Source organism: Macaca nemestrina, chromosome 9, assembly GCF_043159975.1.
Source record: "Macaca nemestrina isolate mMacNem1 chromosome 9, mMacNem.hap1, whole genome shotgun sequence".
NCBI lineage: Eukaryota > Metazoa > Chordata > Mammalia > Primates > Cercopithecidae > Macaca > Macaca nemestrina.
This window is the reverse complement of record NC_092133.1, coordinates 92,659,153-92,684,010: the sequence shown is the minus strand read 5'-3', so window position 1 is coordinate 92,684,010 and position 24,858 is coordinate 92,659,153. Positions and strand designations below refer to the sequence as shown.

Below are 24,858 nucleotides of genomic sequence, written 5' to 3'. Positions count from 1 at the left end.
CTACATTCAGCTGAACTCTCATTCAAACTGTACTTTCTCAATGACAGGGCATATTAAAGAACATGATGAATGTTTGTAATGTAATGATATAAATTATTACTATTACTATTACTACTACTACTATTATTATTATTATTATTATTATTTTTGAGACGGAGTCTTGCTCTGTCGCCCAGGCTGGAGTGCAGTGGCCGGATCTAGGCTTACTGCAAGCTCTGCCTCCCGGATTTACACCATTCTCCTGCCTCAGCCTCCCGAGTAGCTGGGACTACAGGTGCCTGCCACCTCGCCCAGCTAGTTTTTTGTATTTTTCAGTAGAGACGGGGTTTCAACGGGTTAGCCAGGATGGTCTCGATCTCCTGACCTCGTGATCCTCCCACCTCGCCCTCCCAAAGTGCTGGGATTACAGGCTTGAGCCACCGCGCCGGGCGATATAAATTATTATAATGTATTGCATTAAAGACACCTTGTGTAGCATTCAACGTTCAGCCTTTGCATTTATTTTCTCAGTGTCATGATTTGCTCCTCTGATTCAAGATCACTTCTCTCCTCATCACTGAGCATATACATATTGTTATTAACACTTTTTGCAAAAATCATATATAAATGGTTGTACAATGTTCTTGTCATTCTATAGCAACTTTTTTTTTTTTGTTCAGCGATTAGCTCATTTTTCATTTATTTTAAGATTTCAGGCTGTGCGCGTTGGCTGACCCTGTAATCCCAGCACATTGGGAGGCTGAGGTGGGCGGATCACGAGGTCAGGAGATTGAGACCATCCTGGCTAACATGGTGAAACCCCATCTCTAGTAAAAATACAAAAAATTAGCCGGACGTGGTGGTGGGCACCTGTAGTCCCAACTATTCAGGAGGCTGAGGCAGAAGAATGGCGTGAACCCAGGAGGCATGGCTTGCAGTGAGCCCAGACTGCAACACTGCACTCCAGCCTGGGCCGCAGGGCAAGACTCCATCTAAAAAAAAAAGAAAAAAAATTCATAGTGTGCATTTTTACTTTGCACCACTTAATTAGACTCTCTTCATGGTGACTAAAAAGCAATGTAATTATAATTACAGGTGTTAACAAGCCTTGGTTAAAGTGTATGTCCTACTTCATGCTATATTAGAAATTAAAAGTGAAGTACTCAAAATACAAGTATGTACAGCCATACATTTCAATAGCCATTAAAAATGTGGCTCACTAATCTTTAGAGATATGCCATGTGACCTGTCCTGACTCTAAAAAACTCCAATGTACTCCTTTATAAAAATAAAAGTAACAAAAAAATAACTAAGGTAGTATTTCCCTACCTGGTTCCTCTGCATGGATTTTGAACTTCAGGGATAATCAGATCACGATTTAAAACCAGTTTTCAACCATACATAGGATTCTTAAGTGCCAAGTGATAAATGGTTTCTTGATGATGAGATAGCCCTTAATGTTTCATCTCTTCGTGTTTTGCTTTTTTATCTTGTGTTAGAAAGTTTAAAGCCAGCTATTGTCTTTATAAGGGAAAATATTTTGGTTACATATTCATTTCCTGTCTCATGACACTCTGCTTTCTTTGCACTTAGTGAGGATGTACATTTATCAAATTTTTACCTAAAACAAGCAGATGAATTAATGGTATCATTTCTTATATATGAATTTCTAAGTTTTCTTCACTGCTTCAGAAGTAAATTTTAAAGATATTAATGAATCGAGAAGGACCTTCTCATTGTAATTAAAGCAGGTTTTTATTTAAAGTGTATTGAATACAATTTTAAGCACTTTTTTTCTAAAACACATACATGCAATATAGTCATGCATATTTAGCGTTCAAATGGGTAGACATAAATTTTGTGTGTTTTAGAGAGTTTATATCCCTGAGTGTCTTAATTATTGATCAATTATCTCTCAAAGAAAACCACATATGTAGTTGGTATTTCTAAATATACTAAAGTGTGTCATACTGAAAAAAAAAAGTAGGGAAAAATGAGAGATTAAAATGTTTTATTCATATTATTTGATGAAATGAGATATATTTCTAAATCAAAGAGATGTCTACTTTTTCTTGAAGCTTTTTTCTATAAGAATTTTTTCATAACAGTAGTTTAACAACTCACATGGTAGAACAGATAGAATTAGTTTTAGAAACAAAACAATTGTAATATACATTCCTTGAACACTAAAACTATTATTTTCAATAACCATTATTCTAACATTGAAATACACAGGTTAATGATATATAAAAAGCCTCTGGAAATTTACTTCTAGTTTTTGATACTTTCATATTAGATTTCTTTTTTTTTCTTTTATTGAGACAGTATCTTGCTCTGTCATCCAGGCTGGCGTGCAGTGTCATGATCTTGGCTCAATGCAACCTCCGCCTCCTGGGTTCAAGTGATTCTCGTACCTCAGACTCCCATGTAGCTGGGAATACAGGCATGTGCCACCATACCTGGCTGATTTTTGTATTTTTAGTGGAGACTGCGTTTCGCTATTTTATCCAGGCTGGTTTGGAACTCCTGGCCTCAAGAGATCCGCCCTCCTCAGCCTTCCAAAGTGCTGGAGTTACAGGCATGAGCCACTGCACCTGGCCTATATTGGTTTGTTGATGGGTGTGCTTGAACCTTTTTGTATAAGTGGATCAGGAAATTTTAAGAGAACTAAGCTAGAGAACCCCATCAATGTAAAAATACTTGTATTTCACAGAGGTACAAAAATGAATATGTTTATTAACTTTTATTCTATACGTAGATATGCTGATAAATTTAGAACATTCTCTGTAATGATAAGTAAATTGTACCTTTGAACTCTCATCGCAGCTTTGCAATTCCTAAATTACAGGACAAATTGAAGAACATAATAGCTACATGTAGTATATTGACATAAGTGATTCTGATGTGTTTCCTTAACAATAAAATATTGCATTCTACCATTATCTTGGGTATTTATTTTTGTTGGGGGGTGGTGGGGGCATGACTTGGTCATCTTATTGAATACAACTTCTTTCCTTATACAGCAGCTTACTCTTACTTCTATTAGGATTTTTGTGCTTCAGTTATTGTCACTTTAAATATATTTTCACTGTTGAAATCTTCACAGCATGTTTGCTGAAATCTATTTTTGAAATTTTCTTAGGTATATTTCTGTCAAGTAGGCATGTTAACAAATACAATCACCCAAAAGACCCTGAAACCTAGTGTAATCTCTTTTCAATCCAAGCATGAGGATTCATCTTCATATTCACACTGTATGAATGTTTGGTAGGCTTTGACAGGCTTGCACATAATCAATTATATACGTCCCTTTTCTTTTAGAGTCTCCTCATAAAGATGGTCTTCTGAAGGTAATACCTTTTATATTTTTATCTTGAGTATTAACTACATATTTTATGAAGTATACATTATGTATTAATTATTTTGTTTCCAAACCCATTTAGCCTACTTGTGGAATGAAAGTTTCTATTCCAAATAAAGCCTTAGAAATGAAGCATATACAAACATTCAAAGCAGGTAAATTTTGTAATTTTAATTTTACTCTGGAAAGAAGAATATTAAAATATTTGAAATGCTGAGAGCCTTATATTCCCAATGTTGTTTTCTTTTCAAAATTTGATGGGAAAATTTGATACAAATAATGCCAATGTTAGTATTTATGTTTGAAAAAATGCCATTTACAAGCATAAGATTTAGAGATTAAAAAAAAAAATCCGCTTTACTTCATGTGGTTCAACTTTAATGTCCTGATAGTATAAAGTTTCCAACTTGCAATTTCTGTATGTGCTTGGTTTTAAGGCAGGTGAAATTTGAGAATGTCAAATATTTGCAGGGGTTCAAATACTGATTGGAATTCTGATATTTACCTAGAGGAAAATTTCACTTGCTGACATGACAGTTGTGAGTGTTGTTACTCTGAGAATCTAAAGAAAATCAGTTTTTTTCCTTTTTAATTAGCTGACTGAATGTGTGTGTGAGTGTGACTTATAATATTAAAAAGTAAGTCAAGAAATCATTCCTTGATGACTCTTTGCTACACAGTGTTTTAGAAGAGTGACTCCAAAGCATTTGGCCTTGGTGTCTTTTTATGCTACTGTAATTAATTGCCTAGAGGTACAAAACAGCCTGAATTAGTTTTTGTTGTCATTTCCATGCATGTTTAAAACATTTTACAACAGGCTGTGCACAGTGGCACATGCCTGTAATCCTAGCATTTTGGGAGACCAAGGCAGGCAAGTAACTTAAGGTCAGGAGTCCCAGACCAGCCTGGTCAACATAGTGAATCCCCATCTCTACTAACAATAACAAAAAATAGCCAGTTGTGGTGGTGGGTGCCTGTAATCTGAGCTACTCTGGAGGCTGAGGCAGGAGAATCTCTTGAACCTAGGAGGCAGAAGTTACAGTGAGCTGAGGTTGTGCCACTTTAGCCTAAGTGACAGAGTGAGACTCCATCTCAAAAAGCAAACAAAAAAACAAAAATTCTCAACATATGTGTGCAGTTATAGACTATAGGTAGAATTTGTTTTCTTATCTTACTGTACTGTACATATTATATTGGAAATTCCTTTTTTGTTTACTTATCATGTGTTTTAGTTGTACTTAATACAATTAGCTCCACTTTGATTTAAGGCCTCATAGTTTGTCATTTTAACTCTGAAAGCATTTAATTAGGCTGTCTTTCATAGCCACTAAAAGTCAACATTAAATGACAGCTTGTATCAGAGAGCTTTTATTGAAGTGGGAGTATTTACTGCTTCAATTAATGTTAAAAATTAAAGTGAAAATATTTAACATACAGGAATACATTTTAAATATTTATCTTTTTGGAGACAGAGTTTCACTCTTTCGGTCCTGCTGGAGTGCAATGGCATGATCTCAGCTCACTACCACCTCTGCCTCCCAGACTCAAGTATTTCTCCTGAATCAACATCCCAAGTACAAATACTCATTTGTACCAGTCACTAGAAAAGCAAATGTGATTAGTGTGATTAGCTTAGAATCATTTCTCGTTTTGTAGATGAGATGGGAGTAATGGGATAATATATATATAAATTAACTTGTGTTTCTGTAGCAAGAAAGAATAAATAATGGTTATGTGTAGGAAGCCAGCAATGTTTTCTGCAGGGATTCATTGGAATTGTTTGAGCAGCAGCGTCCCAAGATTAGATTAAAGTATTAGGGCATACTGGTCATGGTACAAACCAGAGATTTGCAAACTTCTCCTGTAAAGGGCCAAACAGGAAATATGTTAGGTGATGTGGTCTCTATCACAGCTTTCCAACTCTGCCATTGTAGCATGAAAGCAGTCATAGATAGTGTGTGAGGAAATAGGCATGATTGTACTCCAGTAAAACTTTGTCTAAAAACCATTTGGTGAGCTGAATTTGAAATCCCATAACCATGGGTTATGGAATACAACAGTTTGCATTAGGTCCCTTAATTGAGCCTGTGATACCGAGGCTCCACTAACTTTAAGCAGCTTTTTCAATACTTTTATATACTGTTTCTGCTGATAATTGTTGTCCCATGATGAAACCCTAGCCTGAACAATTCTCCCCAAACTTGGAAATCCCGAGTGGGCACCAATGACTTACTGACTCACTTACTGCGCAGTCCTTTTCACCTTCATTTTTGAGTGGTCCGTCGTGATCCTTTTGCAGCATTCATCTTGCGGGGCACCACCTGCGAGTTCCATCCCGTGGAACCTGACCTACCAAGGGATGAGAGACCTACACTGAAATAGATATTTTGCCTGTCAGTGCGGCTCAGGGGCTCTGCTGCGTGAGTCTGCATTGTTGGCCTCGATGAGGTGGCAGAGTTCGCATTATTTAGTACAGAGTAAATGACAAAGATCTCAAGTAAACACCACTAGAGTGTAATTAACATTGCTGACCCCCAGTACAGAGCAATCACCCACCCTCGGATGATCAAAGTTTGGTCTTAGGACCACGTGAGTAAACAAGCTATTTGGATAAACTCTGCCACATTACCTAGATGTTTGCTATATTGCTATCAACTCAAAGTAAAGAGGATTAGGCTACTTTCAGCCAAATCATTTACTGAAGCTATGCAACCCCACCGGCCTTCCAAGAAGGTTCGTGTCTATTTCCTATAACTATCTTTATAATTTTTCTAACCACTTTGTCCGATCCCCTACAGGTAGGGTTTCTTTTTCCCTGTGAAAGCCATCAGTTAAGGGGCCATGTCTAACTAGGAAATATAAATATAAAATAAATAAGTTTGTATTTCCAGTGGGAATGGAAAGATAAAACAAATGTAGAAAAGAGGTACGGTTAATATGATTTAGTGATTATTGAGTTTAAAAAGCTAGGGGAGAGAAAAAATCTCAGGTCATTCATAAGTTTCCACGTGGGGAATGCTCATGGGGAAGGAGTCAGAAATTGTCAGGTCAACAGAAAAGTGCAAACAATCATGGGATAGACCAACAATTTTCTTCACATATTGAGTTCAATGAAACATTTATGTGGGATATTTTCAATAGGTAATTGGATTATTATAGGTATTTCTAGATGGAGATAGAACTCTGGTTGGAGATGCAGGCTTAGAATAATTTTATTATAATTTTTAGACAAAGCCATAGATCTCAATGAGTATATCCATGATGCAGAAGATGTAGAATAAGAGGAAAGCCATTGACAAAACCCTGGAAATATCAACATTTCACAGAGTCAAAGGACTTCGTAAAGGAGACTGAACAGTGGCTAATGAAAAGTAGGAGAGGAGTGAGAGAAAATGATGTGGCAAATTTCTTTTAAATGTGAGAATTTCAAGCAGTGAGATTACTGAAAAGTCAATTGGAGTTAACTTACAAGTTCTGCAGTGATAATCTGTTCAAAAGAATTATTTTAGAGTTGTTAGGTACACTGTTGATGTGGTTAATATTTCTGGTGTCCAAGAAGAAATCTCCCAAGATCCTACCTAACGCTTTGCAACTGAAACAGTCAACATACCCAGGGTCTGGAAAATTGTGTAGACTGGGGAGTATGCGTGCCAGCATTTTTCCAGGATTGTCAAAACCTAAGGGTCTTGTATGAGGAAAAGTGCTGTCTTTTTTATGTGCTTGTTGTGGAGAGTGGAGATCTGTATTCTCTCTCTCTCTCTATCTCTCTATCACACACACACACACACACACACACACACACACACACACAGACACATGTACAGTAATTCACCCTTATCCATGGGGAGTATTTTCTAAGACACCCACTGGATGTCTGAAACTGTGGATAGTATGGAACCCTATACATCCATGTTTTTTTAAGTATGTGCATATTTACGATAAAGTTTAATTCATAAATTAGGCACAGTGAGAGATTAACAATAAGTCATAATAAAACAATAACAACATATTATATTCAAAGTTAGGTGAATGTGGTCTCTCAAAGTGTCTTGTATTGTACTCACCCTTCTTGTTCGTGTGATGATTGTGAGATGATATAATGCCTGTGTGATGAGATGAAGTCAGGTGAATGAGGTAGGTGCTGTCATGTGGTGTTAGGCTACTAATTATTTCTGGCTATCTGACTACACATCAGAAGGAGGATCATCTGCTTCACGTGACCCTGGATCATTGAGCCATGATAATGTTGATGGTTGGGATTTTGATGACAGACCATTTTGATGACTAATGGTCACTTAGCTTATACAAAGGGATGATTCATGACCTGGGTGAGATGGAACAGCATGTCTTAATATTTCATCATACTCCTTAGAATGACACCTTATTTAGAACTTATGATTTATATATTTCTGGAATTCCCCATTTACTATTTTTGGACTATGGTTGACCATGAGTAACTGAAATTACAGAAATCAAAACCATGGATATTATATTTTGAAATATATGTTTGGTCTTCAACACTGTTTTGTGGCATACAACTCATAAAATGTTTAGAATCTCCAAAGTGATGTCTTTGTATGCTAATAATTGAGTGATGGCTGGCAGTCCCTAGGTAGCTTCAGATAGGAGCTGGTCACAAAAAAGAACAAGGCATGATTAGGGTGTTGGGACTTTCATCTCCACCCCTCAACCTCCTAGAGGTGAGAGGAGTTGAAGGTTATATCGATTACCAATGGCCACAGATTTTTTCATTCATGCCTATGTAGTAAAGCTGTTTAAGAACCCAGAAGGACTGGGATCAGAGACCTTCCAGAAAGCTGAATGTATGGAAGTGTTTGGAGGCAGATGTGCCCTGGGAGGGCATGGAAGCTCCATGCTCCTTCCCCTATAACTTGCCGTATGCATCTCTTCCTGTGTCTCCTTTATAATACCCTTTATAATAAACTGGTAAGTATGTTTCCTTTAGGATTTGGGGCACTCTAGCATGTTAATCCAACCCAAAGACGAAGTTGTGAGGACCCCAACATGAAACCAGATGGTTAGATGTTTCAGAGATCCAGATTTGCAACTGGTGTGGGAGGGCAGTCTTGTGAGACTGAACCCTCAGACTGTGGGATCTGAGACTCTTTCTAGATAGACAGTGTTGGAATTAAATAGGGGACAACCAGCTGGTTTCTGCTACATAATTGATTGCTTATTTATTGGTGGAGAAAATCCTCCAACATTTGGTCACAGATGTCTTCTGTTTTAGTGATGGTGGTGTGAGAACAGAGGGAAATCACGTTGTGTGTCTTTCTACACATAGAGCAGATAGAGAGACAACTGTATACTCTGTTCTAACTGCTCCAAGTTCATTTGTCGAGAAATTATACTTTCTAAGGTTGATACTGTCTGCTTATACTAATTCTGCTAATAATACAGTTTTCTGTCAATCTTAAAGGGTTCTGTTTGGATTATGACTCTTTGTACACTGTAGTTCACTTGCAGATAATCAAATTGTGATAAATTCTGTTTTTCCTTGCATTTGAGATCTATAAAAGAGGGGAAATAAACATTCTTAATGCATTAATTTCATAACAATAGTATACTTAATAATAATTTCACTATAGTCTCGATGTATGGTCCCAAATAAATGCTTTATAACAAATCATCTGAGTCTTTGTAAAAAAGCGTTGGAGTATTATGCTTTTTAAACCAAGACCTGAATTATGCATGAAAGTGTGCATGATTCTTTTAAACTAAGTTGAAGTCTCGGAATGTCTCCCAGGCTGCTTTCAGACTCCTGAGCTCCTCAGATGATCCTCCTGCCTCATCTTCAAAGTAGCTGGGATTATAGACATGTGCCATCATGCCCTCTTATGTTTTTAATATTCTGTATCTTTTATTTATCTTTGTTGATTTAATGTATTTACTTTTTTCTTTAATAGTGGATGTGAGTTCTGTAGAGTCTATATTCAGGTAAGACTTTGCTGTTTTTTTTAAAAAAAAAACCATATATAATGTTAAGTCAGAAAATACAGAGAAAAGAGACCACTATCTGTCGAGTATTCTACTCTGGGCTAGACAACGTATTATGTGCTTAATATTTATCATCTCACATAGTCATCACACAGCTTTGGAAAACATCTGTGCTACTGTCACCTACTTTGTATTAATGAGGCAAATGTGGTTCAGAGAGGTTGATTAATTAGCCTATGATTTCATAGCTAAAAAGTAGCTGACCCTTAAGTTTGCCGTCAGCCTACCTTGCTCCCAAATCCCTTCTCTTCCCTCTCGGCATAGATTGATGGAGACCTACGTATCACTAGGATCAAGGTATAGGTCCAGATGGGATCAATTCACAAAGTCACATTTTGTTATACGTTAACTCATTTTAAAGATTTCCCTTAGAACACTGGTTAATCCAAGACTTTGTTCTAACATGTTTAACAGAGTGGTAACCAGTACCTTGATTTATCATCAAAGTTTTTAGAGCAGATCTGACTTAGCTGTGGTGAGAAGACATAGGTTTTTGTTTCATAAGCAAGACCAGGTAAATCCTATAGATGAATTATTTTACTCTTATTGGAGAGTATCTACATAGAGATATGTTAATCATATTTAGAAGCTATTTCTTATAGATTTCTTGGTTTACTGACTTCCCAGCTTAGTTTTTCTTCAAAGCAGTACCCTGCCTAGTTGCATGCACTCTTCTTTTTTTTGCTAGAGTCTTTTTTTCTTCTTCCATGACTTTTCTATGATCTTTTCCTGATTACTTTCTTCTCTGCTTTCCTTGGTGTTCTTTTCTTCTATTATTTTATTGCTTTCTACCAGCCCCATTTTTCTATAGGTAAAATTAAAAGTACATGGAATTTTAGGATTTTAAGGACTCTTAGAGACTAATCAAAATACTTTCATATTTCAACCTGTATTTAATATCCTGGAAAAATGGTTGTTTAGATGGAGAGTCTGAAACTCAAAGTGACCTATTTAAATATAGGAGGTAACAAGTAATATTTAAACTCATTTCAAAGCCCATTACTCTTGTTTTTATATCACCATGTAAGTGAGTGTTTGAATAATAGAAAGGAAGAGGAAATGGGTCTAATTAAACAAATTGAAAAGGATAAGAATGGAATTAGCTGGAGAACCCAGTGGAAGTAGGTAACAAGGGAATTAGCAGGGAAAGGCCAAGTCTGAAGAGAAATAATCCCAGGATTGGTAGGAGTAAGGGTTTTACCAAAGAGATCAGAATGTTGGATCTTATGACAAGTTTGATGAAGATAAATTAGAACAAACACATTAGACATTGGGAGTTATCTAGAAAGGCATATTAAATATGGTACAAAAGAAGTCCTGAATAGGTCACTGCTTTTTTGCTTGTTTAATTGGAAGAATGGACAAGCTTCAAGGTTTCTATGGAAAGATTTAAAAAAAAAATGAGCCACTGGGAAAAGTCTCTAAAATCAGATAGAAATGTGCTATTCTGTTCTTTCACCCCAAATCTCACGGGAGAGGCTTAGAGCCCCTTGAGTGCTAGGAGATTGAAGATTGCTGAATTACATAGATCTGTGGCCCAAGGCAGGTGTCCCATTCCCTTTGCCTTTTTCCAAGCCTCTGATGTTGTAACCATGTACATGTAAAGCAGGGGTAATATTGGCTATCAAATAAGTCATGGAGCTTCAGTTGGGTTTCTGGTAACATGCTTATGGTGGAGGTGAATGACTGACTGAGACTCCATTTAGTTGTTTTCCAGGAATAGGTAAATACAGAACTTCTTGGCTGGTCATTGAATTTATCTTTTCATGTATACACAGAAAGAAAGATCTGGAAGTGGGTGCCACTATATATAGTGAAAGTGTCTTTCACTTCCACATCTTTCTTCTGCAGGGCTTCATGGCGGTCTCCAACCTTTAAATATTCAGCTCATCAAAGCACAGATAGTAATCTTTAAATAGAATATTTAAAGGTTGGAGACTGCCATGAAGCCCTGCAGAAGAAAGATGTGGAAGTGAGACACTTTCACTATATATAGTGGCTCCCACTTCCAGATCTTTCTCTCTGTGTATATATGGAACTTAGAGAAATCCAATTATCAGGACTCAGTTTTTCTAGCAGTCTCTCTCCTTGGGAATAAGTACAAAAATTTTTAAGGTTTTGCTAGTTGATGTAGCCCTGAACAGGGAAGGACAAGTATAAAATAAGTAGTTAGATTTTATTATTTTTAAAGTTTCAATTTTTGTTGAGAAAAATATTCCCAATAAGAAATATACATTTGTGATTTGACATTTGTAGGTTCAGCTTTTCAACATTTCAAATATTTCAGGGCACCCTCTGTAGTGTTTTAGGGTGAAGGAAAGCAACAGGGTCTTCTTAAGTGGTTTTTATGCTGAGAAACAAAGAATGTCATTTTCCTGTGACACAGATTAGTCTTTAAATCAGAGGTAGAGAGTGGATAAAGGACAAGGGAACTGTATCTTTCTTCCTCATTTTAGGTTATCAAGTTTGTTCCAATTTAGATATCAAAAGTTATGTCAGCCATTAAATACATTTTCAGTTCATCACTGAGGACAGTTTGTGAGGACGAGTTATTCTCAGGGTATGCCAATTATATTGGCTGTCACTATTTTTTATGGAACTAAGAGTGAGTGTTCTTTGGATGTTATAGGTTCGGGAGGTAGAGTCAAAAATAGTGAACTAAAATATTTTTTAAAAACAGAGGGCATATTTTAATTATACCAAGAAACATGATTTAATATACCGAGGACTGATCTTTCCCCAGATTTTGTTTTTTTTTTTTCTCATTTTTTTGGAGTGAGCACCAAGATATGAACTAGCAGATTTCCTTTTTAAATATATGAATTTGCTCCTTTATGTTGTATCTTTTTTCTCTAAAGTCCTTTTGGCAAACCGACTACTGAAAATTCACAGCCTACGAAACTTGAGGAAGACTTTAGTCTTGCTACCAAGGTAAAATGGTCTTTTGTGAAGTTGATTTTCTCAGTTGGAATCTAGTTCTGTATAGTATTTACTTTTCATGTTTTGCAGTGCTGTAAGTATCATTATTTCATGTTGGCAATATAAAGTTGGTCAGATAAAAACATTTTATAGAAATATGAGTAGTTGATTTAAACAGTTTTTTTTTGTTTGTTTGTTTGTTTGTTTGTTTTTTTACTTTAGTAAATAACAAATGTTTGGTAAATACTTTGAGGGTGTGAGGGCCATAAAAAGAAAGGGCTGGAGAATATATAGTGACAGGAGCACTATATTAGAAAAAACTTTTCCACAGTAGAGAACATATAAAATCTGGTAAATTTTTATTTGGATAAGTGTACTTACTGTGAGTGTTAAAATTATCCTATTGTAACTTAAAAAAAACTCATGCTTAAATTTATCTTTAATGGATCAAGTTACTTATTATAGTAATCAAGGAGTTTCTCTGATACTGTTCAGTTCCAGAACTGTGCCACATAACATATAGGATTTTTGCACTTACTATTTTGATATCACGTAGCTTTTAGGAGAGAGCTTTGTCTCAGTTTCTCTTCTTGGTTCTTTAAATACACCAAAATAATATTAGAAGTTGTGAAAATTTATTTGGGCATGGTGGTGCATGCCTGTAGTTCCAGCTACCAAGGAGGCTGATGCAGGAGGATTGCTTGAGCCTAAGAGTTTGAGACCAGTGTGGGCAACATAGCAAGACCTTTACTCTAATTTAAAAAATAATAGTAGAGGCCAGGCGTGGTGGCTTACGCCTGTAATCCCAGCCCTTAGGGAGGCCAAGGCGGGTGGATCACGAGGTCAGGAGATCGAGGCCATCCTGGCTAACACTGTGAAACCCCGTCTCTACTAAAAAAAACAAAACAAAATTAGCCGGGCGTGGTGGCGGGCGCCTGTAGTCCCAGCTACTCGGGAGGCTGAGGCAGGAGAATGCCATGAACCTGGGAGGTGGAGCTTGCAGTGAGCCAAGATTGCGCCACTGCACTCCAGCCTGGGTGACAGAGCGAGACTCTGTCTCAAAAAATAAATAAATAAATAAATATTAGTAGAAATTTAGAAATGTAAATTCTCTTTCTCAGAATCTGTATTACTAAGGGATGCCAGTGTGTTTTCTAAGTTATTTATTTAAAAGTATTCTTTAAACTCTTCATCTAAATGAATAATGCAGGTTTTACCCTAAGTAAACAACCAGTTCTGGAAGCAGAGACTCTTAATAAGCATATGGTAAGATTTTAATTTCAGAATTTTTAAATTGCAGTTTTTAAACATATTGTTCAAAGATCTTTGATCACATTTGAAAATTTTAAATTTCAGAAGATTTTGTATTTCTTTATTTAAATAATCTTTTTGAAGTTATTTAGTTATTTAAATAATCTTTTTGAACCTCTTCCATCACTATGAGATACCGCAAGTTAGAAAATATACTTGCGTGCATCCTTGTGTACCCAGAATACAGTCTTGCCTATAAAAAGCATTTTAAGAGGTTTGCAATGTGAATAATAAGCAGACAATTGATTTTTTTATGTAATAGAATGTTACGAGTGAGATAATATGCATAATGTATCTTATAATTAAATCTAATGAATTTCTAAATGTGGCTTAAATTTATATTTTAATATTTAGAATGCATAAATTCACATGCATTATCTTAAGGAAATATGTCTTAAATAAGAAGACAGTAAATCAGAGATATGTAGTAACTAGGAAATGACGAGTTGATGGGTGCTGACGAGTTGATGGGTGCAGCACAGCAACATGGCACAAGTATACATATGTAACAAACCTGCACGTTATGCACGTGTACCCTAGAACTTAAAGTATAATAATAAAAAAAAATTTTTAAAAAAGGTTACACTATATTTTCTAGTATCCTCCAAGTAGAGTTTAGATTAAAAATATTGTAATATATTTTAGTCTCAAATCATGTTGTTTTTTTGTTTTTGAGACGGAGTCTCACTCTGTCACCCAGGCTGGAGTGCAGTGGCATGATCTTGGTTGACTGTAGCCTCTGCCTTCTTGGTTCAACCAATTCTCCTGCCTCAACCTCCTACATAAGCTGGGACTACAGGTGCGTGCCACCACGCCCAGCTAATTTTGTATTTTTAGTAGAGGCAGGGTTTCACCATGTTGGCCAGGATGGTCTCGATCTCTTGACCTCATGATCTGCCCTCCTCGGCCTCCTAAAGTGCTGGGATTACAGGTGTGAGCCACAAAGCCCAGCCAAAACTCATGTTCTATTAAACATATGTTTTCAAGGAATACATTACTCTGAAATTCTTATTACCAACAATTTCTTCAGGTGAAAAGTTTATGAAACATTCCTTTTTAAATTTTTTCTCTCTGTAATAAGACTGTTCTTGCTTTTAGGTATTGATTGAAGACCATGTTTAACTAATTGAGTGTCTTATTATATAATAATAAATTAAAATCTTGATTACACAGATATTAACAAAATAACTAATTATAGTGTAAATACTGATCAGCATTATGGGAATATATTATTAACAAAAGTCTGTATTTTATGTATTTTGTCACATGTCTTAGTGTAGTTGTTTCTCCTTTTCTTTCACGACTGAAGCTCATACTTGATTGACTGATCATGTCTCTTGTTTGTTTCTCCCTCCTCCGTCACCTTTTTAAAAATGATTTACGCCAGACTTTTTTCTCACAGAACACGTTTTTTCAGTATCTGCTTTTGAGGGCATCTCTGTCTTAATTGTCAGTATATTTATTTACAGGTTTCTATTTAGTTGCTACGTATGATTTTCATTAATCAATCATTGCCCCCCCATGACTTATTCTGTTTTTCTCTGTTTCTTGGAAGAAGCAGAATTTATACAGTTATTTATACTTAGCTTTTTGCCACACAGAATAGAAACAACCTATACCATTTTAAGGCAAACCCAGTTAAACAAGGTACTATTAAAAACTAAAGTCTCACATTTTTCCATGCAAGAGGTAACTAATACAACTGTAAATTGTGAAGAGATATTTCAAAATATAACATGTAATTTTTAAATTTTAATTATTTCTGTATTACTATAAACTATGTAAGGGTAAATTTTTGTCCTAGGTTATTTTGGTTAAAAAAATTATCTAATGGATACCACCATATTTATATAATAATAAATTAGATGAAGGGGATGATAGGAAATAAGTCATTGAAGAAGGGTAAGATAATCATAGAAACTACATGAGAGAGTCAAGATGAGACAGATTTTTATAAATACACAGCAAAAATATTGGTTTCAATGAGAGCAGGAACTCTCTATAATAAAAGATATGATATAAATTATTTAAAATAAAAATTAAGAAAACATAGCCAGCTAATAAAATATAGCTCAGGTGTTTTTGAGTGACTTATAGCTGATTTTAATAAAAAACTGAAAGAAAACATAAGGACAAGTATAGGTAAGAGCAATTTGTTGTACTCTTTAAAATACCTAGTAGAGAATAATTTCAATGTTTCTAACATAAAGGAAAGATACATACTTAAGGCGATTAATATCTCAATTATTCTGATTTGATTATGTGAATGTATTAAGTGATAATATGTACCCTAAAACATGTACATTTATAGTGTATCAACAAAAAATTTATAAACAAGGCATGAAAATGTAATTCTCACTTCTTTTAGTAACTTTATGTTTTATATTTAATGTAGCCATACTTATATTAATATAGAATGCAAAGTAAAATCTGATTTAGGCCTTGTCAGCTTTATTGTGAATTATTAATTTTGATTCTTTGGTTTCTGATTTCAGATTTCTAACTTAAAATTTGACATATCCTTAACTTATTTAACTAATTTATCTCACTCTTTGATATAACCTTGGCAACTGATTTAAATATTTTTGATAATAGAGTATAAATAAATAAGCATTTTATTTAAACTTGTTATTAAAATTAAATTTTCTGATCATATGAACAAGATTCTTCTGTGTCTCTTAAAAGAAAAAATATCTTTTAGGCTTCAGTACTCTGAAAGAAATAAATGTAGAAATTAGTAATATCTAGTAATATTCTGAGAATTTTGCTCATATCTGTACGTAATGGTACTATATGCACAAATCAAATAAATGTAATCAACATTGGTGAATTTAAAGTACCTATTATTATAGAATATGCAAGGGAATATGCATATTATAGAATATGCAAGGGAAGATTGATAACAGAGTAAACAAACTTATCATTGGAAGAATACTTTTTACTTTTATTTTATTTTATTTTTTTATTATTTTTTTATTATTATTATACTTTAAGTTCTAGGGTACATGTGCATAACGTGCAGGTTTGTTACATATGTATACTTGTGCCATGTTGGTGTGCTGCACCCATCAACTCGTCAGCACCTATCAACTCGTCATTTACATCAGGTATAACTCCCAATGCAATGCCTTCCCCTACCCCCTCCCCATGATAGTCCCCGGTGTATGATGTTCCCCTTCCCGAGTCCAACTGATCTCATTGTTCAGTTCCCACCTATGAGTGAGAACATGCGGTGTTTGGTTTTCTGTTCTTGCGATAGTTTGCTGAGAATGATGATTTCCAGCTGCATCCATGTCCCTACAAAGGACACAAACTCATCCTGTTTTATGGCTGCATAGTATTCCATGATGTATATGTGCCACATTTTCTTAATCCATTCTGTCACTGATGGACGTTTGGGTTGATTCCAAGTCTTTGCTGTTGTGAATAGTGCCACAATAAACATACGTGTGCATGTGTCTTTATAGCAGCCTAATTTATAATCCTTTGGGTATATACCCAGTAATGGGATGGCTGGGTCATATGATACTTCTAGTTCTAGATCCTTGAGGAATCGCCATACTGTTTTCCATAATGGTTGAACTAGTTTACAATCCCACCAACAGTGTAAAGGTGTTCCTATTTCTCCACATCCTCTCCAGCACCTGTTGTTTCCTGACTTTTTAATGATTGCCATTCTAACTGGCATGAGATGGTATCTCATTGTGGTTTTGATTTGCATTTCTCTGATGGCCAGTGATGATGAGCATTTTTTCATGTGTCTGTTGGCTGTATGAATGTCTTCTTTTGAGAACTGTCTGTTCATATCCTTTGCCCACTTTTTGATGGGGTTGTTTGTTTTTTTCTTGTAAATTTGTTTGAGTTCTTTGTAGGTTCTGGATATTAGCCCTTTGTCAGGTGAGTAGATTGCAAAAATTTTCTCCCATTCTTTAGGTTGCCTGTTCACTCTGATGGTAGTTTCTTTTGCTTTGCAGAAGCTCTTTAGTTTAATGAGATCCCATTTGTCAATTTTGGCTTTTGTTGCCGTTGCTTTTGGTGTTTTAGACATGAAGTCTTTGCCCATGCCTATGTCCTGAATGGTATTACCTAGGTTTTCTTCTAGGGTTTTTATGGTATTAGGTCTAACATTTAAGTCTCTAATCCATCTTGAATTAATTTTCATATAAGGAGTAAGGAAAAGATCCAGTTTCAGCTTTCTACTTATGGCTAGCCAATTTTCCCAACACCATTTATTAAATAGGGAATCCTTTCACCATTTCTTGTTTTTCTCAGGTTTATCAAAATCAGATGGCTGTAGATGTGTAGTATTATTTCTGAGGACTCTGTTCTGTTCCATTGGTCTATATCTCTGTTTTGGTACCAGTACCATGCTGTTTTGGTTACTGTAGCCTTGTAGTAGAGTTTGAAGTCAGGTAGCGTGATACCTCCAGCTTTGTTCTTTTGACTTAGGATTGTCTTGGCAATGCGGGCTCTTTTTTGATTCCATAGGAACTTTAAAGCAGTTTTTTCCAGTTCTGTGAGGAAACTCATTGGTAACTTGATGGGGATGGCATTGAATCTATAAATTACCTTGGGCAATATGGCCATTTTCACGATATTGATTCTTCCTATCCATGAGCATGGTATGTTCTTCCATTTGTTTGTGTCCTCTTTTATTTCACTGAGCAGTGGTTTGTAGTTCTCCTTGAAGAGGTCCTTTACATCCCTTGTAAGTTGGATTCCTAGGTATTTTATTCTCTTTGAAGCAATTGTGAAAGGAAGTTCATTCATGATTTGGCTCTCTGTTTGTCTGTTACTGGTGTATAAGAATGCTTGTGATTTTTGCACATTAATTTTGTATCCTGAGACTTTGCTGAAGTTGCTTATCAGCTTAAGGAGCTGAGACAATGGGCTGAGACAATGGGGTTTTCTAAATATACAATCATGTCATCTTCAAACAGGGACAATTTGACTTCTTCTTTTCCTAACTGAATACTCTTGATTTCTTACTCTTGCCTGATTGCCCTAGCCAGAACGTCTAACACTATGTTGAATAGGAATGGTGAGAGAGGGCCTCCCTGTCTTGTACCAGTTTTCAAAGGGAATTTTTCCAGTTTTTGCCCATTCAGTATGATATTGGCTGTGGGTTTGTCATAAATAGCTCTTATTATTTTGAGATACATTCCATCAATACCGAATTTATTGAGCGTTTTTAGCATGAAGGGCTGTTGAATTTTGTCAAAGGCCTTTTCTGCATCTATTGAGATAATCATGTGGTTTTTGTCTCTGGTTCTGTTTATATGCTGGTTTACGTTTATTGATTTGCGTATGTTGAACCAGCCTCGCATCGCAGGGATGAAGCCCACTTGATCATGGTGGATAAGCTTTTTGATGTGCTGCTGGATCCGGTTTGCCAGTATTTTATTGAGGATTTTTGCATCAATGTTCATCAGGGATATTGGTCTAAAATTCTCTTTTTTTGTGGTTTCTCTGCCAGGCTTTGGTATCAGGATGATGTTGGCCTCATAAAATGAGTTAGGGAGGATTCCCTCTTTTTCTATTGATTGGAATAGTTTCAGAAGGAATGGTACCAGCTCCTCCTTGTACCTCTGGTAGAATTCAGCTGTGAATCCATCTGGTCCTGGACTTTTTTTGGTTGGTAGGCTATTAATTATTGCCTCAATTTCAGAGCCTGCTATTGGTCTATTCAGGGATTCAGCTTCTTCCTGGTTTAGTCTTGGGAGAGTGTAAGTGTCCAGGAAATTATCCATTTCTTCTAGATTTTCTAGTTTATTGGCATAGAGGTGTTTATAGTATTCTCTGATGGTAGTTTGTATTTCTGTGGGATCAGTGGTGATATCCCCTTTATCATATTTTATTGCATCTATTTGATTCTTCTCTCTTTTCTTCTTTATTAGTCTTGCTAGCGGTCTATCAATTTTGTTGATCTTTTCAAAAAACCAACTCCTGGATTCATTGATATTTTGGAGGGTTTTTTGTGTCTCTATCTCCTTGAGTTCTACTCTAATCTTAGTTATTTCTTGCCTTCTGCTAGCTTTTGAATGTGTTTTCTCTTGCTTCTCTAGTTCTTTTAATTGTGATGTTACAGTGTCAATTTTAGATCTTTCCAGCTTTCTCTTGTGGGCATTTAGTGCTATAAAATTCCCTCTACACACTGCTTTAAATGTATCCCAGAGATTCTGGTATGTTGTATCTTTATTCTCATTGGTTTCAAAGAACATCTTTATTTCTGCCTTCATTTCTTTATGTACCCAGTAGTCTTCAGGAGCAGATTATTCAGTTTCCATGTAGTTGAGTGGCTTTGATTGAGTTTCTTAGTCCCGTGTTCTAGTTTGATTGCACTGTGGTCTGAGAGACAGTTTGTTATAATTTCTGTTCTTGTACATTTGCTGAGGAGTGCTTTACTTCCAATTATGTGGTCAATTTTGGAATAAGTGTGATGTGGTGCTGAGAAGAATGTATATTCTGTTGATTTGGGGTGGAGAGTTCTGTAGATGTCTATTAGGTCTGCTTGCTGCAGAGATGAGTTCAATTCCTGGATATCCTTGTTAACTTTCTGTCTCATTGATCTGTTTAATGTTGACAGTGGGGTGTTGAAGTCTCCCATTATTATTGTATGGGAGTCTAAATCTCTTTGTTAGTCTCTAAGGACTTGCTTTATGAATCTGGGTGCTCCTGTATTGGGTGCATATATATTTAGGATAGTTAGCTTAGCTCTTCCTGTTGAATTGATCCCTTTACCATTATGTAATGGCCTTCTTTGTCTCTTTTGATCTTTGATGGTTTAAAGTCTGTTTTATCAGAGACCAGTATTGCAACCCCTGCTTTTTTTTTGTTCTCCATTTGCTTGGTAGATCTTCCTCCATCCCTTTATTTTGAGCCTATGTATGTCTCTGCATGTGAGATGGGTCTCCTGAATACAGCAAACTGATGTATTTATCCAGTTTGCCAGTCTGTGTCTTTTAATTGGAGTATTTAGTCCATTTACATTTAAGGTTAATATTGTTATGTGTGAACTTGAGCCTGCCATTATGATATTAACTGGTTATTTTGCTCGTTAGTTGATGCAGTTTCTTCCTAGCCTCGATGGTCTTTACATTTTGGCATGTTTTTGCAATGGCTGGTACTGGTTGTTCCTTTCCATGTTTAGTGCTTCCTTCAGGGTCTCTTGTAAGGCAGGCCTGGTGGTGACAAAATCTCTAAGCATTTGCTTATCTGTAAAGGATTTTATTTCTCCTTCACTTATGAAACTTAGTTTGGCTGGATATGCAATTCTGGGTTTAAAACTCTTTTCTTAAGTATGTTGAATATTGGCCCCCACTCTCTTCTGGCTTGTAGAGTTTCTGCCGAGAGATCTGCTGTTAGTCTGATGGGCTTCCCTTCGTGGGTAACCCGACCTTTCTCTCTGGATGCCCTTAAGATTTTTTCCTTCATTTCAACTTTAGTGAATCTAGCAATTATGTGTCTTGGAGTTGCTCTTCTCGAGGAGTATCTTTGTGGTGTTTTCTGTATTTCCTGAATTTGAATGTTTGCCTGCCCTACTAGGTTGGGGAAGTTCTCCTGGATGATATCCTGAAGAGTGTTTTCCAACTTGGTTCCATTTTCCCCCTCACTTTCAGGCACCCCAATCAGACGTAGATTTGGTCTTTTTACATAATCCCATACTTCTTGCAGGCTTTGTTCATTTCTTTTTCTTCTTTTTTCTTTAGGTTTCCCTTCTCGCTTCATTTCATTCATTTGATCCTTAATTGCTGATACTCTTTCTTCCAGTTGATCGAGTCAGTTACTAAAGCTTGTGCATTTGTCACGTATTTCTCGTGTCATGGTTTTCATCTCTGTCCTTTCGTTTATGGCCTTCTCTGCATTAATTATTCTAGTTATCAATTCGTACACTCATTTTTCAAGATTTTTAGTTTATTTGTGCTGGGTACGTAATTCCTCCTTTAGCTCTGAGAAGTTTGATGGACTGGAGCTGCCTTCTCTCATCTCATCAAAGTCATTCTCTGTCCAGCTTTGATCCATTGCTGGCGATGAGCTGCGTTTCTTTGCTGGGGAAGATACGCTCTTATTTTTTGAATTTCCAGGTTTTCTGCCCTGCTTTTTCCCCATCTTTGTGGTTTTATCTGCTTCTGGTCTTTGATGATGGTGACGTACTGATGCGGTTTTGGTGTGGGTGTCCTTTCTGTTTGTTAGTTTTCCTTCTAACAGTCAGGACCCTCAGCTGTAGGTCTGTTGGAGATTGCTTGAGGTCCACTCCAGACCCTGTTTGCCTGGATATCAGCAGCAGAGGCTGCAGAAGATAGAATAGTGCTGAACAGCGAGTGTGCCTGTCTGATTCTTGCTATGGAAGCTTCCTCTCAGGGGTGTACTCCACCGTGTGAGGTGTGGGGTGTTGGTCTGCCCCTAGTGGGGATGTCTCCCAGTTAGGCTACTCAGGGGTCAGGGACCCACTTGAGCAGGCAGTCTGTCCATTCTCAGATCTCATCCTCTGTGTTGGGAAATCCACTGCTCTCTTTAAAGCTGTCAGACAGAGTCATTTGCATCTGCAGAGATTTCTGCTGCTTTTGTTGTTGTTGCTATTTAGCTGTGTCCTGTCCCCAGAGGTGGAGTCTACAGAGACAGGCAGGCTCCTTGAGCTGCTGTGAGCTCCACCCAGTTGGAGCTTCCCAGGGGCTTTGTTTACCTACTTAAGCCTCAGCAATGGCAGCGCCCCTCCCCAGCCTGGCTGCTGCCTGCAGTTAGATCACAGACTGCTGTGCTAGCAATGAGGGAGGCTCCGTGGGCGTGGGACCTCTCGACCAGGAGTGGGATATAGTCTCCTGGTGTGCCCGTTTTCTAAGACCCTTGGTAAAGCGCAGTATTGGGGTGGGAGTTACCTGATTTTCCAGGTGTTGTGTGTCTCAGTTCCCCTTGCTAGGAAAATGGATTCCCTTCCCCCTTGCGCTTCCCAGGTGGGGCGATGCCGCGCCCTGCTTCAGCTCTGGCTGGTGGGGCTGCAGCAGCTGACCAGCACCGATTGTCTGGCAGTCCCTAGTAAGATGAACCCAGTACCTCAGTTGAAAATGCAGAAATCACCTGTCTTCTGTGTCGCTCGCGCTGGGAGCTGGAGACTGGAACTGTTCCTATTTGGCCATCTTGCTCCTCTCCCTCCACTTTTTACTTTTAAATATATCTCTTACAGTGGAGATATTTTATATTATTTCCAGGAAGCCTTATTAACTTTAGTCTTCATAATTATTAAACCTTGCACATACATTTGTTTATTTCTAAAACTCAGGAATCCTATTGACTTGAATTTTTCAGTTTCTTTCTTCACCTGTGAATACTGAATCCTGCTTGACAATCGTAGTTATATATAAAAACTATTAAATCTTCAACTTGAATAATTATTGCTTAATTTTCTTTATGTGAGATCTTTTCTCCAATTTTAAACTGCCATCCTATATGGTGTAAATAGGCAATTCGAGTTAGTATTATATTGTTTACAGGAACATAAGAAAAGCATGTGAATTTTAAAGCAGGGTTTCACATTTCTATCTCACTTTATAGTAGTACTTAAAAATGCCTCGTAATTCTGTAGGTAAGCATTTCTCTTGCACAATTAAAAATTTCAAGGTTTTTATAAAGGTTGTTTTACAGAATCTTGTTGTTGTAGAATTAAATGTTTTCATTCAATTCAAAGATGCCTATTGCAATAATATTTCAGAAATATTTACCTATATCAATAATATTATATTCTTGGAACAAATTTGGAAATGTATAACTTAGAAACTTAATCCCACGTTTTTCTCTCTCCTTTAATTTCATTTTCAAAATTTCAACAGTCTGCATAGATTTGTGTTGCTTAATTCTACCCATTTAGTCTATCTTATAAATATTTATTTTCTTATCACTATGTAATTTTCCTCATGTAGGTCATCTACTCATACTCCAAATGTATTTATCCAGATCTTTCTTCCAAGCCCCTTAGATGCCTCAAATCTTATAGATCTCAAACTGAAAGCATCATTTTAATTCTTTTTCTGCCTCTTTTCTGACTCTTTGTAATCTACTCAGTCATCTGGTTTCCCCATCATAGTAAATAACATCTAGGAAGTAGCCATGAACTGCTCAAACACTTCAACCTGCATTTCAACCGTCCCCCACATCCTGCACTTCAACCCTCCTCCAGGTCACCAAGCCAGTCACACACCAAAATTTGTATTATCTACCTTCTTATAATTTTCCATATCTTATTACCATAATTAATCATCTACCTATAATTTTGAAGTACTCCTTTCTAGTTTTGCCCCATCACCCCATGTTCATCTGTCTTTACATCACTGGAAGGGTCACCTTTCTTGATGTAACCCATCTGCATATTGAGCGGATACCCATTACCTGAAGGGTTAAGTTCACATTCTAGCGTGACACATATGTTACATGGTTTGGTCCCATTTTTTGTCTCTTCAACTCATTTGCTCTGACTGTGTTCCAGTTTTACCACATCACTTTGGCATCCCTCAGTTGCCACGTTGTTTCATGCCTTATTATTTTGCACATGCTGTTGTACCTAGAGTCTTTGTATCCTGACTCTGCACTTTGCCTGTCCTTCCAATTACGGCCCCATTATGGCGGCATTTTCTATGCTTTTCAGGTAAAACTCATTGTTCTCTCCTTTGTACTCTTATGCATTTTATTGACTTAAATTGTAGAACTGGTGAATTATACTTTTCTGTTTTTTTTTGTTTTCACATATCTCTACCATTTCTTGAATATAGGCCAGAACCTGTCTTCCATGTATATTTTCTGCTTCTCCCAGGATAGTGCCTATGATTTGATAGATACAGTGTATGTTTTTCTTGTTGTTGTTCTCTTTTGTCTTACTGATAAATTGTGTGAGTGAATAAATACAATTTTTTCCTGAAGTTTTTTGTTGTTGTTGTTGCTTTTGTTTATTGTTTGTAATAGGAGGAAGCAACAAAGAGAGTAACTGGACAACAAGAAAATGATACTGGCATTATTGAACAAGCTCCACAAGATCAAACAAGTAATGACAATTTTATTTTTATACCAAAATAATAGTAGTGGTACATTAGTGAATATCTCTGAAAATCTTTCTATGCTTAAGTGCTATTATTTACAAAACAATTTTATAGACCGAAATACAATGGCTATTTAAAAAAATATTTTCTGATATCTTTCTTCATGCTATCAATTCTTTTTACTGAACTTGCTTCAATTCTGAAATTCTATTTTTGCTGTTAGTTTTGTTTTTGAAATACTCATAA

The 24,858-nt window shown here is 36.4% G+C and overlaps 1 protein-coding gene across 19 annotated transcripts in view; it reads left to right on the top strand.

The window, feature by feature from the left end:
* The window catches only part of LOC105472068 (ankyrin repeat domain-containing protein 30B-like), a 539,363-nt gene that overhangs the window by 86,957 nt on the left and 427,548 nt on the right, over positions 1-24,858 (top strand). For all 19 annotated transcript variants that reach the window (XM_071070098.1, XM_071070097.1, XM_071070095.1 and 16 more), the window contains 5 exons: positions 3,301-3,329; positions 3,423-3,495; positions 9,268-9,298; positions 12,217-12,289; positions 24,539-24,617. In XM_071070098.1, coding sequence (XP_070926199.1) covers positions 3,301-3,329; positions 3,423-3,495; positions 9,268-9,298; positions 12,217-12,289; positions 24,539-24,617 — 285 coding nt within the window. The remainder of the gene's footprint in view (positions 1-3,300; positions 3,330-3,422; positions 3,496-9,267; positions 9,299-12,216; positions 12,290-24,538; positions 24,618-24,858) is intronic.